Below are 16,722 nucleotides of genomic sequence, written 5' to 3' on the forward strand. Positions count from 1 at the left end.
TCCATCATCCATCCATCCATCCATCCATCCATCCATCATCCATCCATCCATCCATCCATCCATCATCCATCCATCCATCCATCCATCCATCATCCATCCATCCATCCATCCATTATCCATCCATCCATCCATCATCCATCCATCATTCATCCATCCATCCATCCATCATCCATCCATCCATCCGTCCATCCATCATCCATCCATCCATCATCCATCCATCCATCCGTCCATCCATCATCCATCCATCCATCCATCCATCATCCATCCATCATTCATCCATCCATCCATCCATCATCCATCCATCCATCCATCCATCCATCATCCATCCATCCATCCATCCATCATCCATCATCCATCCATCCATCCATCCATCCATCCATCCATCCATCATCCATCCATCATTCATCCATCCATCCATCCATCCATCATCCATCCATCCATCCATCCATCCATCCATCCATCCATCATGGGCGACAGTGGCGTTGGATGTAGGAGGTTGCCCTGTAATCGGAGGGTTGACGGTTCAAGCCCCGACTCCGACTTTCATTGTCGTTGTGTCCTTGGGCAAGACACTTCACCTGCATTGTCTACTGATGGTGGTCAGAGGGCCCGGTGGCGCCAGTGTACGGCAGCCTCGCTTCTGTCAGTGAGCCCCAGGGCAGCTGTGGCTACAATGTAGCTTGCCACCATCAGTGTGTGTGTGAATGGGTGAATGAATGTAGTGTAAAGCGCTTTGGTCAAGTCTCCTAACTTGAATAAAGGCGCTATATAAGTACAGGACATCATTAATCCATCTATCCATCCATCCATCCATCCATCCATCCATCCATCATCAGGACTCTATATAATCTCTCTATGGTTATAATGAGAGATAATAATCTTTTCCAGTCAAAGCAGATAAACTTATTTCTGCTTTCTGAATGTTTTATAACCTGAACAGGTAGAAATGATGGAGTCTAAAATAGAGCAGCTGATGGAAACGCTGGCTGATCTGGTTCCCAGTGAGCTGCAGATCTTCTACAAGCTCTTGATGAAAACAATGAGCTGTGATTGGATTCCTGTGAAGAAGCTGGAGCAGCAGAGCTTGGTGTTTTCACTGGTGCGGACACACGCTGGACAGTGTGTGGAGGTAGCTAAGAAGATCCTAAAGTCTATGCGGAAGATAGATCTGCTGGAACAGATGGAGGACAGCGGCCCCAGAGCAAAAAGTAACGACGCAGACAAACCATCAACACCATGGGCAGGAAAATCAGCAGTAGATCAGTTATTTCTATACTCTAACTTTGCTGAATTTTCTCATTTCTCCACAGAAAAACGGTTTGATGAGCTTCTGTCTGCAGAAATCCACAGAGTGAGTGAAGACAGATCCCAAGAAAAACATTGCTGTTTTCATTCAGTTATCTGGTTTGTTTTAGGTCCCGTTAACTTCATATGATGCAGAAAGAAAGACAGACATTCATCTTTATTCCTTTACTTTTATACAGTTCATGATTAGAACATTTATATCATTTGATGAAGAATAGAAGCATGAATAGTTTAGATAGTTCTCAGGTATTAATGAGCTGATTAATACAAACATCCAGGCCTAATCTGGCATCAGAAACAAACCAAAATATTATGTTGAGCCTTCAGGTTTACCAGTTCATTGAATTCTTTGAATATTTTTACGATTTCTATCGTTCGCCAAACCTTAATGTCTTTAGACCCCCAAAGACTTGGAGCTCATTGAAAAACATGGATGATCAAAATAAATAAACATCGTCTTTGTATCATTTGGGAGATACTGATGCCTTTTAGAAGCATCATTGAAAAGAACATTTCTTGAATCTAAATGTGTTGAATAAATATAAGTGTTGCTCCACGGTTTGCAGACAGGATCTTTATCTCAGTGCTTTCTACTTTTGAATCCTTTAGGTTTCGGCCGTGGCTGTAACCAAAGATCTGGTTCTGGAAACGCTGAATGACCTGAAGGGAAGTGAATTCATGAAATTTAAATGGTTCCTGCAGCTGACTCAGTTCCAAAGGCGTCTTCCACAAATCCCATGGAGCGAGATGCAGTTTGCAAACAGGACAGACTTGGTGATGATGATGTGGACTACATGTGGTGACGAGTGTCTGCAGGTGACTGAGGAGGTTCTGACGGACATGAAAAGGTCTGATCTGGTGGAGAAGCTTCCAGTGCAAAGTTCCCGCTTTAAAGGTCAGAAGGAAAATATTCTTCTAAAGTTACTGCGATTCTTTTCAGTTCTGTTTGGTAAAACATGTTTAATTATAGTGAAGTAGAGATTCTTCAAAAACCAAAGTCAGGAATGACAAATTATAGATAAAAAGTTTTGTTTTATATTATTTATATAACTTAATCTATTAAATTGCATAATATTTTTTCTAGATTTAATCTGAGGCTGCATCGAAATATTTGCTGTAATTTTGCACCAAAAAGTAAAAGTTTTTTGAGTGAAAGCTAAAACCTATTGTTTTATATATATATATATATATATATATATATATATATATATATATATATATATATATATATATATATTTACTCTCACAGTGAGAGAAATCTAGATTTGGACGTTTTCATTGTTTTAGGACTTTTTAGTGGAAATTCTCCATGTCTTAGGCTTGATTTGAGGGACGTTAAAGAATTCAGAAGAAATGAACCTTTATCTTAACTCGTTGGTTGTAGCAATAGCAGTGAAAATGGCCCACAGCATAACACTGCTGCTGTTTCAGGATTTACAGGTCGGGTTTGTTTAAAAAATAGTTCCAGTTAATTTGTGTAATTATGTTTTCATTGCTCTAAATTAGGGGTGCACCGATAAATCGGCCGGCCGATCGATCGGCCCCGATTTCCTTAATTTAGGGTGATTGGTGATCGGCCGATATTTACAAATGAAACCGATCTTAACCACCGATCTATTTACCTCCACAAGTGTCTTAAAGCTACAGTGTGTAATAATTACAGGGATATAAAGTCAGAAATTTAATATATTATACATAACTATGTTATTTATCATCACCTATGAGCTCAGCCTTTTAACCATAATATTTGCGTTGCCTTAGAATTCGTTATTTATAATTACATAGGAGCGGGTCTCGCAGCCATGGAGGCTGACATCTTTGCGCTACGGCAAGCGCAGAGCCAACAAACTAGCGATTGCGAGATCTCCCATTACGCTCGAAAATAACTACGGCAAGTTGAGAGAGATTAACTGAGACGGTACTGAACAGTAGATGGCAGTATTATGCCTGAGAAGCGTTTAGTCTGCCTGAAACCAAAGAAGAAGAAGAAGCAGGTATACTGCGCCTCAGTAACAAGAAAGGTGAACAAGGCGGCAGGCGTGAGTGACTTTGCAAACTGTTTGGCACTGTGTGGCCAAACATCAGACGAATGGAGGATCATGCCTACACTGTATCACAACGAAAAGCGGCGGACACCGAACCCCCGTCATCTAAGAAGCGGAAACACGACGAGAATAAACGCAAGCGTGACAAGAAACGGCAAAAAACACGGATCAACATTGGCACGGCATTTCCACGATGGAAGTCACTGATGGAGGAAAAAGGTTTTCAAAGTGACGCTCAAGTTGCCAGTTTTCTCTTGGACAGGTAATTAATCCTACACACACAATTGTCTAATATCACTGCAGTTTTTGGAGTACAGGATGCTCAGACCTGTCTAAAACAATAACATGCTGCGTGATGATGCTGTTACTCTCCAGTATACTTATTCAGCAACGTCCCTGACGTTTCACAGGTAATGATTCAGTAATTTTCTGTAAAATAATTTTCTGGATATATACCTCGGTTACTTCTCTCCGGCTCCTTTGGAGATCTTCAAGCCTTTCCTCCTCTGCTCTCACCCCGCTGGCTCCCCTCTCTCGCCTGGCCCCAGCTGCACGCCCACCCCGCCCTCTCTGCCCTCGTCCTCTCCCTCTTCCTCGCGTTGTAACCCCCGTGCCACCAAAATGACTTGGACTCTGTAAACGGGGAATATATATTCTTCTAGCGAACACAATCTCGCTGTTAAACTAATGACTACAATTCCTTCGTCTGTTTATATCACCATGCAAAGCAGCTCACCAAAACGTCACAACGATGTAGAAAAAATAACGGGTATATTTATTATCTTAAGTCTACATGAAATCTATACCCTACACAGACTAATGAAATACTATCTGTAAAATTATCTATGTAAAAAAACCTCATCACTTGAGAAGGTAGGTGATGCGGACGTCGTGGAAGACATTTTGTCCCGTAACGCTCGCCGTACTGTTGGGGGGGAGAAGCTGTGGGGGGGAGATGTTCATGTTGCTGCGGTCTGCAGTCTGGACGTTAGATGTCGCTGAAAATTACACACTGTAGCTTTAAAATCAGTTGCTATTCCATATTTTTTCTGATCTTTTGTTTAAGTTTTGTTTTTTGAAATGTAAAAAAATCAAAAGACCAATGTTGTAGTCTTAAGTTTGTTTTACTTAATATTTATTATTTAATTCATATCTATGTCAAGGCTCTACCCAGTGTTGTGCCTGAACGCGTTCATTGAACGAAAGTTCATGAACTCGTTCATATTTTGGGCGAACGTGAACTGAACGTACTGCATTACTGTCTGATGAACGTTATTGTGAACTCGTTCATTCTGGTGTCTGTGAACGGCACGCTCTCTCAGTTCAGCTCCGTTCAATAGGTTGCCAGATTTCTATAGAGTCCTCCAGGCGAAACCCCGGCTAAATCACACCGTAAACAGGCCTTAATATGTAGCGGGAAAAACACCCAATCTGGCAACACCAGCTACCAGTGCAGCGTGGAGGCGACAAAGCAGCAGTATGATCACTTAAAACAGTTTTATGACCAGGTGGTCGGTGAGGATGATGGCAACAAGTTTGCCCGCCGGCTTTCAGTAAAAAAATCCGCACTTCAGTAACCTTAAATTCCTACCTCAGCCTGGTCCCTCAGTTTGTGTTAGTAAAATGTTCTTGAGCGGAGGTCTTCAACAGGGGATCCGCGACCCCTAGGGGGTCTACGGAGGTACTGCATGAGGGTCTGCATGGTTAGTTGATATTTTTATATCCCCCCCCTGCAATTTTTTTCCCCACTAATTGAAATGTCTTTAAATAATCATTAACATAAAATCAACACACTGTAGTAAACAGATAAATGGAGGCAGAAGATGTCTTTCAGTCATCAATGCTCACATTCAGCGACACACAGGAGCTCTTTCAAGCTGGGCACCGTTTCCTTCACAACAACCAGGAATCAGAATCAGAAAAACTTTAATAATCCCAGGGAGAAATTAATTTCTTTACATTACTCCATCTGTAATAGAGTGACTATAGGACACAATTTCATACAATATATATAGTTAGGGGGTCCCCGCTCCATCTCGCCATCAGTTTGGGGGTCCTTGGTCTGGAAAACATAGAAGACCCCTGTTCTTGAGGGTTTTACTATCCATGTAACTTGTTTGTTAAACCTGCCTGGTATAATTTTCCAGGATTCCAGTATTCCTTTTTGGTATGTATTGAAATGGAATTTCAAATGGAAAAAATTATTAAAATAAAAAAAAACATTTGCACCTTAAAGACTACTTTCCTATTTTTCTTTTAATAATTACTCATAAAAAAGACCATTCAAGCAGGACATTTTTCCTGATGTTTTTGAGAATATACTGTAGGGGTGAAAGCTGCAGCTGCTACTAGTGTGAAGTGAATGGACAGCAACAAAGCGTTAAAGCAACAATGGGGAAATGCTGTCCCCTCAATGCTAATGTAAACCCTGGTTGGATAAGGATTCAAAACTGGATATGAAGATGAAATCTGACGCACAGTTTCAGAGTTACAACTGATAAAATAATTGCTGTCTGTGGTTCTACAGTAGGCTATGGTGTAATTGAGCAATATATGAAAAAAAAAAAAAGAACTATGAACTAGTTCATTTTTTGGTTTTGAATTATGAACTATGAACTGAACTAGTTCATTTTAAAATGTGTGAACTGAACTTTGAACTAGTTCACGTAGAAAGAGAACTTTCCCAACACTGGCTCTACCTCATGGGCAGTTAAAACAAGTTTATAAAGGTTCAAGGCTATTGTTCAAGGGCATGTTTTTCAAGAAAAGATTGTAACATTGACAGTGAATTACGATCTTGTAACACAGTGTTGGTTATAGCAAAAAAAAATAATAAAATCGGTATTAACCAAAAATCGGAATCGGCAGGTCAGATTTTTTAAAGATCGGTGATCGGAAATCGGCCGGAAAACTGCAATTGGTGCACCCCTACTCTAAATGGCAGCCGGACATTTCTGGAAATCATCCTAATGACAGATGAAAACTGCATTACACTTTAAATGCAGCAGGTGGCAGTATTTAGACGCCTAAGGCTAAACAGGGAAATATCAAAGAACAGATAATTGTTTCCTTTATTGAGAGCAATAAAACTAAACAAAAGAAAAATAAAATAATGCTACACCCATTCAGTTGAAAAATAAAGAAATAAATAACCCTATTTCTTATTTTCTCTATGGAATTTATATCAAAGCAATTTTACACAAACCATGTTTGAGTATAAAGCCTAGAAATGAGCTGAACCATTACCTTTGCTTCCAGTGAAGGCCTCTGTGAGCGAAGCTTGGCCTGAACTGAAGCAGGAAGTGAGTAACTGGTTGATAAGTCAGATCCACCAACAGCTGAACTCTGTTTTTCCTCTCAGCTTTAATCCCGGTTTTCCTTTCCCAGGTAAGATACATGGAGTCCATTATCAAGTGGCTGCTGGAACAGCTGGATGGTCTGACTGTCAGGGATCTAAAAGATATCCAGAAGATCCTTAGTTGGACCCGGTGCAACAGTCCGTACTTATGCGTCTCATCGAGGCTTCTGGGCATGGAGGCTGACCTGCAGGACACTGTGTTTCTAATGGTGCAGACCTACAGCCACCATCCTGTGGATAAGATGGTGAAACTGTTCCAGAGCATGAACAGGGAGGACCTGGTGTTTAATCTCATTCAATCCACAGAAAGTAAGATTAAAGCTTAACAGACATTATGATATCAATATTTTATCATGTAAACATGCCCTGCTTCTTTCCAGAAACTTTATGAGAGGAAACGGAGCTCCAGTGTCATCCAGAAAGTGAGTAATAATCCAACCTCCATGCTGCAGAAACGGCCCAAAGAATAAAAACCAGATTTAGCATAAAGTGAGATTAACCAATGCAAAGTAAAAATCCTCTAAATGAAAAACATTTTCTTAGAAATCCTGGTAGTTTTCTCAACTATTCTTTAATTACCAGATAAATACGTATTATTGTAGATTAGATTTAGAGAATCTGTCTCATTATTGGACTTCTGTGCAAGTCATGGATTGTCCATAATGAACACCATGTTCAAGCATAAGGATGTCCATCGGTGCACTTGGCACCAGGACACCATAGGCCGAAGGTCGATGATCGACTTTGTAGTCGTATCTTCTGATCTTCGGCCGCATGTCTTGGACACTTGGGTGAAGAGAGGGGCGGAGCTATCCACCGACCACCACCTGGTGGTGAGCTGGATACGCTGGAAGAGGAAGAAGCCTGAAAGACTCGGCAGGCCCAAACGTGTAGTGAGGGTCTGCTGGGAACGTCTGGTGGAACCCTCGGTCAGGGACGTGTTCAACTCCCACCTCCGGGAGCGCTTCTCTCAGGTTACGAGGGAGGTTGGAGACATGGAGTCCGAATGGGCTGTGTTCTCTGCCTCTATTGTCGATGCGGCTGCCCGTAGCTGTGGCCGTAAGGTTTGCGGTGCCTGTCGTGGTGGCAATCCCCGAACCCGGTGGTGGACACCGATAGTAAGGGATGCTGTCAAGCTGAAGAAGGAGTCTTATCGAGCTTGGCTGGCTTGTGGGACTCCTGAAGCAGCAAGCAGGTACCGTGAGGCCAAGCGTGTCGCGGCCCGGGCGGTTGCAGAGGCAAAATCTCGGGCCTGGGAGGAGTTCGGAGAGGCCATGGAAAAAGACTATCGGTTGGCCTCAAAGCGATTCTGGCAAACTGTCCGGCGCCTCCGGAGGGGAAAGCAGTGCTTCACTAACACTGTTTTCAGGGGGAGTGGGGAGCTGCTGACCTTAGAGGAGGATATTGTCGGACGGTGGAAGGAATACTTTGAGGATCTCCTCAACCCGACAGACACGCCTTCCATGGGGGAAGAAGAGATGGGGTGCTTGGGGCTGGATTCGTTCATCACCCAGGCTGAAGTCACCGAGGTGGTCAAAAAACTCTACGGTGGCAAGGCTTCGGGGGTGGACGAGATCCGTCCTGAGTATCTTCGAGCTCTGGATGTTGTTGGGCTGTCATGGTTGACAGGTCTCTTCAGCATCGCGTGGAGGTCAGGAACAGTCCCCCTGGATTGGCAGACTGGGGTGGTGGTTCCCCTCCATAAGAAGGGGGACCGGAGGGTGTGTTTCAACTATCGGGGAATCACACTTCTCAGCCTCCCCGGAAAGGCCTATGCCAGGGTGCTGGAGAGGAGAGTCCGGCTGATTGTCGAACCTCGGCTGCAGGAGGAGCAGTGTGGTTTTCGTCCTGGCCGTGGAACGGTGGACCAGCTCTACACCCTCTGCAGGGTGATGGAGGGTTCTTGGGAGTTTGCCCAACCAGTCCACATGTGTTTTGTGGACTTGGAGAAGGCATTCGACCGTGTCCCTCGTGCTGCCCTGTGGGGGGTGCTCAAGGAGTATGGAGTCGGGGGCCCTTTATTAGGGGCCATCCGTTCTCTGTACAAGCGGAGCAGGAGTCTGGTTCGCATTGCCGGCATTAAGTCGGACCTGTTCCCAGTGCATGTTGGACTCCGACAGGGCTGCCCTCTGTCACCGGTCCTGTTCATAACTTTTATGGACAGGATTTCTAGGCGCAGCCAAGGACCGGAGGGGGTCTAGTTCGGGGACCAGCGGATCTCGTCCCTGCTTTTTGCAGATGATGTAGTTCTGCTGGCTCCCTCCTGCCAAGACCTACAGCGTGCGCTGGGGCGGTTTGCAGCCGAGTGTGAAGCGGCCGGGATGAGAATCAGCTCCTCCAAGTCCGAGGCCATGGTTCTCGACCGGAAAAAGGTGGCTTGTCCCCTTCAGGTTGGAGGAGAGTCCCTGCCTCAAGTGGAGGAGTTCAAGTATCTTGGGGTCCTGGTTACGAGTGAGGGAAGAATGGAGCGGGAGATCGATAGACGGATCGGTGCGGCTGCTGCAATAATGCGGACGCTGCAACGGTCTGTCGTGGTGAAGAGAGAGCTGAGCGAAAAGGCAAAGCTCTCAATTTACCGTTCGGTCTACGTTCCTACCCTCACCTATGGTCATGAAATTTGGATCATGACCGAAAGAACGAGATCCCGGATACAAGCGGCTGAAATGAGCTTTCTCCGCAGGGTGGCTGGGCTCTCCCTTAGAGATAGGGGGAGGAGCTCGGTCATTCGGGAGAGGCTCAGTGTAGAGCTGGTTCACCTCCACATCGAGAGGAGTCAGTTGAGGTGGCTCAGACTTCTTCTTCGGATGCACCCTGGACGCCTCCCTCGGGAGGTGTTCCAGGCACGTCCCATTGGGAGGAGGCCCAGGGGACGACCCAGGACACGCTGGAGAGACCATGTCTCTCGGCTGGCCTGGGAGCGCCTAGGGCTTCCCCCAGCAGAGCTGGAGGAGGTGTCAGCGGAGAGGGAAGTCTGGGAGTCTCTGCTTAGTCTGCTGCCCCCGCGACCCGGTTCCGGATAAAGCGGGAGACGACGACGACGACGAGATTTAGAGAATTGAACAAAGTTCACACTGTTCTGAATATTTCAGGTGGCATTAATGGCAGCTGTTAAACATCTGCTCCTGGAAACCTTCAACTCTCTGAGTCAAGCTGAGTTTTTTCAGCTCAAGAGGCTCCTTTACCCGAATTCCTCACAAACCACAAAGTTGAGTTTGACAGAAATGGTGAATGTAATGGTGGAGGAGCTGGGAGCAAAGGCTGTGGAGGAAACCAGGAAAATCTTCAAGCACATGAACAGAGCCGATCTGCTGGAGGTGCTTCCAGAGACCGGCTGTGGAACAGGTCAGGACCTGCTCCACATCTTGTTTTCTGTATAATGGAAAGCTCTGTGTTTACGCCTTGAGGCTTACATTTATCTGCAGATGATGTCATCATCAGAGCGGTTTTGGGTTTAGTAGAAAACAGACATGAATGCTGAACTGTTACTGAGGTGTTCAAAGAGAAACAGGGATTCAAAATGTAAGCAGTCGAGGACAGTTCCATGTGGTACACCACAGGACAAGCTTTCCTGATAGATCCTCCTTCTCACATATAAAGCCTTAAATGGCCAGTTGCCTTTTGTATCTATGCTTCTTTTTCTATGTCTGCTTCTGTCTCCTTGAACCCCAGTGGGCCTCAGCAGATGGCCGCTCACACTGAGCCTGGTTCTGCTGGAGGTTTCTTCCTGTTCAAAGGGAGTTTTTCCTCTCCACTGTCGCTACAAGCATGCTTAGTGTGAGGGATTGCTGAAAAGTCAATGAGTCGATGCAATCAGCTGGTTTTCCTTAGATAGAAAACTTTGAATCAATCTGACTGGATGATCTGGATCTATAAAGTGACCTGAGATGACATGTTGTGAATTGGAGCTATAGAAATAAACTGAAAGCTTTAAAACTGATGCCTAAGGAAAAGTTAGAAAAATATGTCCAACATTTAGTAAGCATAGAGATGGACAGACCTGCCAGCCACATTAAACTCATTGCTGTGATGTCAGAGAAGATGCTGATTCACCTCCCTGTGTTTCCAGAAATCCCATCTACATGTTTGGATGCTGTGAAAAGTGAAAGTCCAGAGGTAATCCACCTGCTCCATTGTCCTCGTCTGTAATCCTGTATTTCATCTACATAACATCTAAAAAGTATAATCTGGACGGATGTCCTGCAGCTGGACTCCAGCAGCTGGACCAAAGTTGACCCTGAGGTGGACAGGACATCTCCAGATGAAGCACAAACATTCAGGTCAACATCAGAGCAGCAGCTGAGTAGAAAGCAGAGCTCAGCGGCTCGTTTTTAAATCTTTATTCGTGTTAATAAACCAACGACGCACATGAGCTTTAAAAGCTTCTTCTTTCTCTTTAATATCAGCCTCCGGTCTGAAGCGGGCCGCTTTGAATGCAGCGTCTCTGGTCTGCGTTGGTTCTGCCAGGAAAAGGTGGCCTTTAGGTACCGGTTCTGCTCGTGGGATGGCCACATGGAGAGGATGGAGAGCAGAGGATACAGGCCTGCAGGTCCTTTAATGGACATCACTGTCTCTACTGGGACGATGCTGGAGGTCCAGCTGCCTCACTGGGTCCACATCGGTAGGAGAACTTTAAGGGAAAAGCTTTTCAGGACACATTCAGATCATTTTCACTGAGCATCTCTTGCTGCTGTGTTTGCAGAAGATGTTCCTGAGTTATTGGACAACTTTGCTGTCCTGCATGTAACAGACTATGGAGATGTCCTGGAAAAAGTGGCCCGGGTCACAGAGACTCATCTCACGTTAACAGAACCAGCTTTCTCCTTGTGGGCACCTCTTCTAAACATCTTCTTCTCTCCACGAATCAACTGCTGTAACACATTAATATACTATCAGCCCAACAAGCCGTTCCTCAAGCTGCACGTTTACCTGATCCTGCCGGATCCTGCTCTGAAACAGGTGGTTATTTATTTCATCATCAAGTCCTTCATTTATCAACAATATTACATCATTTGGAGATCAAATCTGTCTCAACTAAAGTCCCTCCATTAATCTCCTTCTGCACAATATTCAGAGGATCCTGAACATCGAGTAGAAACAGGAAAACTTCTGCTTAAAGCATTTCTATTTGATTGAGAACAAACAAAAGTGTCCAGGTTAAGAGGAGGTTTTTGACGACCCAAATGCAGAGGGGAGCTTTGAAGATTGAATTAATTGTCCAAGGCAACAGAGGCAAAAATTCAAAACACAAAATGCTGATAACCTGAAGGAGAACAGGCGAGGGGAGCAAGAAGACGATAGAACTACAAAACAACGAGAAACCAGCACTGAGTGACTGCAGAGGTGGTGTATAGATATGGAGCAGGTGTGAGTAGAACTAACTAGAAGGGAGCCAAGGGGAAAGGAAACAAACACAAGGGGGCAGCAGAGAGTAACTAAAGAAATACCAAACTGACAGAAAACAAAGACACAGAATAACATGGAAACTAAATATAAACTTAAACAAAGGGCAGAACTCTGATTAAAAGACTGATTTACGTATTTTCAGACGTATTTGAACTTGCTGGAATCCGTCTTTTAGATTTGGTGCCATAAATCCAAAGATGGGCTTCCCTTACCTAGAGAGAGGACTCTGCTGTGACCAGTTATTTCTGTCTTTGCTCTTCTTGGAGAAACATCTGGACTGTTTGCTGTCCTTTCAGTCGATCTACAAAGATGAAACCTCTGGGGGGTATGAAGCAATCAAGAAGCCCCACCCAGACCAGCGTCTGAAGATGGACTGTGGTTTCACCCTCAAGGCTTCCGTAGAGACCGCCCACATTCAGCCCCCGGTACCGTTTGACCCTGCTCTGAGAAATGTGGTGTTCATTCTAGGTCCACTTTGATTCTGCTGATTAGATTTTATTACCAAAGCACCAAAGTGCTTCTGCTACTAAAAGGTTCTGGGAACCTTTTGGACTGGTTCTAGTCCAGCTGAGTCAGACCAGCTTGTTTTTCATGTTTCCTCACAGCAAATAACTCTGAGGCACGTCAGCCAGGATCCAAACTTCTACGAGGTGTTCATTGAGAATCCAGACAGAAAGTTTAACCTGGAGCTGCTGCAGACCGGTTCAGAAACAGTTTGGTTCTGTGAAATTCGTAAAGGTCAGTTTGTTCCATAAATATCACCTCTGTTTTCCTTCAGGACCATAATACTACAAGATCTTTAAATAAAACTATTTAGGTTGGTGTTAAAGATCTGATGCAGGAAATCTGCAACCGTTTTATTGAACAAAGAATTTGTATTTTTAGTTTATAACTCTTTAAAACCAAGTTTATAATATTTGAGTTTCTGAGAACTTCACATCAGCAGGGAAATATTCTGTTCTGGAAAAACTGGGTTTATCCAATCAAAATGGTTCAAATAGGGACAAAACAAACATTTAATGAAGCGGAAGCATCGATTTTCTTCTATAGGATGATTGTTTTAATAAAACATAACAGTTTTCAAGTTATTTACAAGAAATATTGATCTAAAAACCTATTCCTGATTCTTTAATGTCATTCTATTGTGTAAAATATTCTTTAAAACTCCTCAGAATGTTATTTATTAATAGACTTTATTCCAAGCCATTAGTTGGTTGTTTTCATCGTTCAGACACTATTAAGAGCCATTGTAGGGTCCAAAGAGCTGCATGCCAGAGCTGGAAAGCTTTTTAGTCAGATGCATCACTGAATTAAACATGGTGGTGTTGGCATCATGCTGTGGGGACGTCTCACTGCTAGTCCTGCTGCTGCAATTTCCCCCTGGAATCAGCAGTGATGTGGTTAAAACCCGACCAGAAGCAGGAATTCCAGCAGAACATTGGTCCAAACCCACATTAACTGGTTCTGGAACAGAAACAAAAGCAGTTTAATGATTATTAATGAAGGGAGCCAAGAAAACTGAATGGAAAACATTGAGACTGTTTTTCTTCCTTTTTATACAGATGATTATCCTAAATCTGGTTTGTCTGCAGGTAAGATGCTCAATTTATTCAACTTTCATTCATAGATTATAGCCACACTTAGTGTCTAAATGAAAGGTGGATAAAATGGTTAAAAAGTAGCTGGAAACGTTGCAGTTTTGTGGTCAGAGCGACTTACAGATGGGAAGCCTTTGATGCATCAGCTGACTGTTGTTTTCTCATTATGAGGGAATTAAAACCTTCCCAGCAATAATCCCTCTGTGTTCCTGTTTCTCTCTCTGTGTCAGATGGAGGATCTTCAACAGAAGCTGTAGCTGTGAAAGCAGAAGGTAAGAAGTGGAAGAAAATCACTGGAAGTTACAGAAAGCATCACTCTGTTCACCGGAGAAATTAGAGAAACAACGACAAATACAGTGAGAGGAAACTGTCATCAGACTGCTCTCTATATTAAATAAAACATTAAAGGCTTTTTCTTTCATTACAGCAGATAGGATCAGGGGCGGATCTAGAAAAATATTTATGGGGTGGCGAGAGGGGGGCAGGAATTTTTTAGGGGTGGCAACATATGGCATATGTTTCCACTGAATTTAATCACAGTTATCACAGTTTGGTGAGAATAGTTGTACAGTCAGTGTTTCATGTGAAACAGTTCATATTAGAAATACATCGTATAATGTGATCTAATAGGAGATAGAAGAATGATAACACTACTTCTAGAGCGGCATTATTACAGGTATTAAGGTAAGACACAGGTGCTGAGTAGTAGATGTGTGAGATTGACTGACAGCTTTGCAGCATTTGCACAAGAAGAAACTATAGAAAGAAAAAGTTGAGCAGAACTACACTGTAGAAATAAATGTAAAGGCACCAAACAAGGTACCAGACATCTATGTAATGTTTACTCTGAACACACATTTACCCCATTTGTTCCTCAGTAACTTGACATACAGCAGTTAAGGCAACATGAAAGGGACATTTCATGCATGTAGATCTGCTGTAGATAGATCTGCTGTATCAACAAATCAACATAAAGGCAGGTACTGAATGTTACAGCAAAATCTCCACTAATCTGAAAAGAAGCAACACGAAAATACATTTTGCTTCCAGTCTGAAAAAGAACAAAACATTTAGTGAGTAGGTTCATACGGGTCATTTCTGGATAGTTTCATATTATATATGCAAAAAAAGAAACATCAACACTGCTTCATATTTAGCAGGATTCACACCAGTATCACATTTTTAACTTTTAACACTTTTGGTTTTATTAAAGGAAATATCAGATTTTCTCAGGTGCCAAAACAAAATGTAACAGCTCTGTAAAGGTTCACCAGAGAGCAGAACATAAAGTTAACATGACTATAACAGCTGAATGCAGTGATTTCCATGCTGCTCAGCAAAACGATTCACTAATGTATTTAGATCCAATCCCTTTGTGCGTTTTGATTTGAGTTCAACCAAACTTGATCGTCTCTTTTCTGTCATAGTTGACCGCAAATATGTCTTTATGAGGCTGAGACGTCAGGCCTAACTAACATCATAGTTAGAGAAATAACGTTCTGCAACCTGATTTTTATCATCTGTAAATCAGCATTGCAGCTATGCTAGCAACATTGTGCTTTCATTATGATTTCATTTCTCCATAGATAGTTAATCAGTTTTTACCTGTTTCATCCCGTGTCTCCTCCCCCCATCACCCCTGGCTCCCTCGCTTTGCCCCGCTCGGTTTTCAAAACAATCAGTCTCAGTCGCTCTTGCGTCATCTCGTGCTCCATTCACTGCAGTCCGACATTGGAAATTAGCGGTCGTAATTCTCAAATTGTCCATAATTTATAAGCCTCGCCACCCCTACAGCTAACTGGGGTGGCAAGGCTGTCATTTAGGGTGGCAGTTGCCACCCTATGCCACCCCAGTAGATCCGCCTATGGATGGAATCTGTTCTGATTTCTCCCCAGAGGAGCACTTTGTGGACAAACACAGAAAAGAGCTGATCCAGAGAGTGAGCAACATCAAACCCATTTTAGATGGACTTTTCCAGGAGAAAGTTCTCCTGGATGAGGCCTACGACAGAATAAGATCTCTAGCGACCTCCCACGATCAGATGAGGGAGATATTCCTCTGCATGAAAGCTGGAGATGCCTGCAAAAATATCTTCCTCTCCATTCTTCAAGAGAATGAAAGATTCCTCATATCTGAGCTAAAGGGTTAACGAGTCGACCAGAGCGACCCAGACTAGTTAGTGATGGTTACCTGCATTTGGACTGACCTCTTTTAAAGCTATTCTGGAGGATTTTTTTCACCCTTTACACAAATAAATATATTTCTTTAAATAAATCAAAATTAGGCTTAAAATTAATAAAATAAGGACAAAAACATTTAATGAAGAGGAAGCATCAATTTTCTTCTATAGGATATTAATATATTATTTTATTTAAAACATTAACAGTTTAAGTTATTGACAAGAAATATTGATCTAAAAACCTATTTCTGATTCTTTAATGTTATTTTGTTGTGAAAATTCTATAAAAAATTTTTTTAAATATTCTTTAAACTCCTCAGAATGTTATTTATTAATAGACTTTATTCCAAGCTATTAGTTGGTTGTTTTTATCGTTCAGACACTATTAAGAGCCATTTTAGGGTTCAGCATGTTAGAATCAGATGCATCACTGATTTATTCCTAAAATGAAGGTAACTGGTTACAGGAAGATGATCACCCTGATTAATAGTGAGCTGCTTGATCTTTACTGCTGTGGCGTCAGAAGTTACTTTAATATGAGAAAGCCTGAAAAACAGAGAGAAGGCAAAAAAGGTAAAGAACAGGAGAAAATAAAAATAAAAATGGTCTCTAATCAAGTCTCTGCATCACACTTGCAACATTATTTTTGCACCACCGATGGTTGAAACTTTTATAATCCTTTTAAATAGAACAGAACTCCATGTTCTACTGGATTTTGGACCATTTTATTTATTTTGCATTGAACCTTGATCCATATCAAAGCTGTTCTGCTTCATTATTTCTATACTGGTTTCATTTTCCCCTACATAGTTTATATTCTTATAGCTGCTACAC

General features: G+C 42.8%; 1 protein-coding gene and 1 long non-coding RNA gene across 2 annotated transcripts; one reads left to right on the forward strand and one right to left on the reverse strand.

The window, feature by feature from the left end:
• The first annotated feature begins 938 nt into the window (after positions 1-938).
• Positions 939-16,194, forward strand: LOC119798279. Its single transcript, XM_038307652.1, has 16 exons — positions 939-1,208; positions 1,311-1,351; positions 1,915-2,200; positions 6,609-6,652; positions 6,738-7,017; positions 7,087-7,130; positions 9,798-10,050; positions 10,775-10,821; positions 10,912-10,985; positions 11,112-11,326; positions 11,408-11,664; positions 12,408-12,536; positions 12,717-12,849; positions 13,674-13,703; positions 13,940-13,981; positions 15,605-16,194. Exons 1-16 carry the CDS (start codon positions 947-949, stop codon positions 15,856-15,858), a joined length of 2,391 nt encoding a protein of 796 aa, XP_038163580.1. The 5' UTR covers positions 939-946; the 3' UTR covers positions 15,859-16,194.
• LOC119798280 lies at positions 13,266-14,017 on the reverse strand. The gene is made up of 2 exons (XR_005282703.1): positions 13,831-14,017; positions 13,266-13,575 (listed from the first exon to the last, which is right to left on the reverse strand). It is a non-coding gene; the product is annotated as an uncharacterized LOC119798280 (long non-coding RNA).
• Positions 16,195-16,722: the final 528 nt, after the last annotated feature.

Source organism: Cyprinodon tularosa, unplaced genomic scaffold, assembly GCF_016077235.1.
Source record: "Cyprinodon tularosa strain WSP-4 unplaced genomic scaffold, ASM1607723v1 ctg618, whole genome shotgun sequence".
In the NCBI taxonomy this organism is placed as follows: domain Eukaryota; kingdom Metazoa; phylum Chordata; class Actinopteri; order Cyprinodontiformes; family Cyprinodontidae; genus Cyprinodon; species Cyprinodon tularosa.

Bases quoted from the DNA above. Each gene is read 5' to 3' on its own strand.
- LOC119798279 (XM_038307652.1), top strand. From the start codon at position 947: ATGATGGAGTCTAAAATAGAGCAGCTGATGGAAACGCTGGCTGATCTG. The intron at 10,986-11,111 runs GTCAACATCAGA...CTTTAATATCAG, and splicing joins GATGAAGCACAAACATTCAG to CCTCCGGTCTGAAGCGGGCC. The intron at 11,327-11,407 runs GTAGGAGAACTT...CTGTGTTTGCAG, and splicing joins GCCTCACTGGGTCCACATCG to AAGATGTTCCTGAGTTATTG.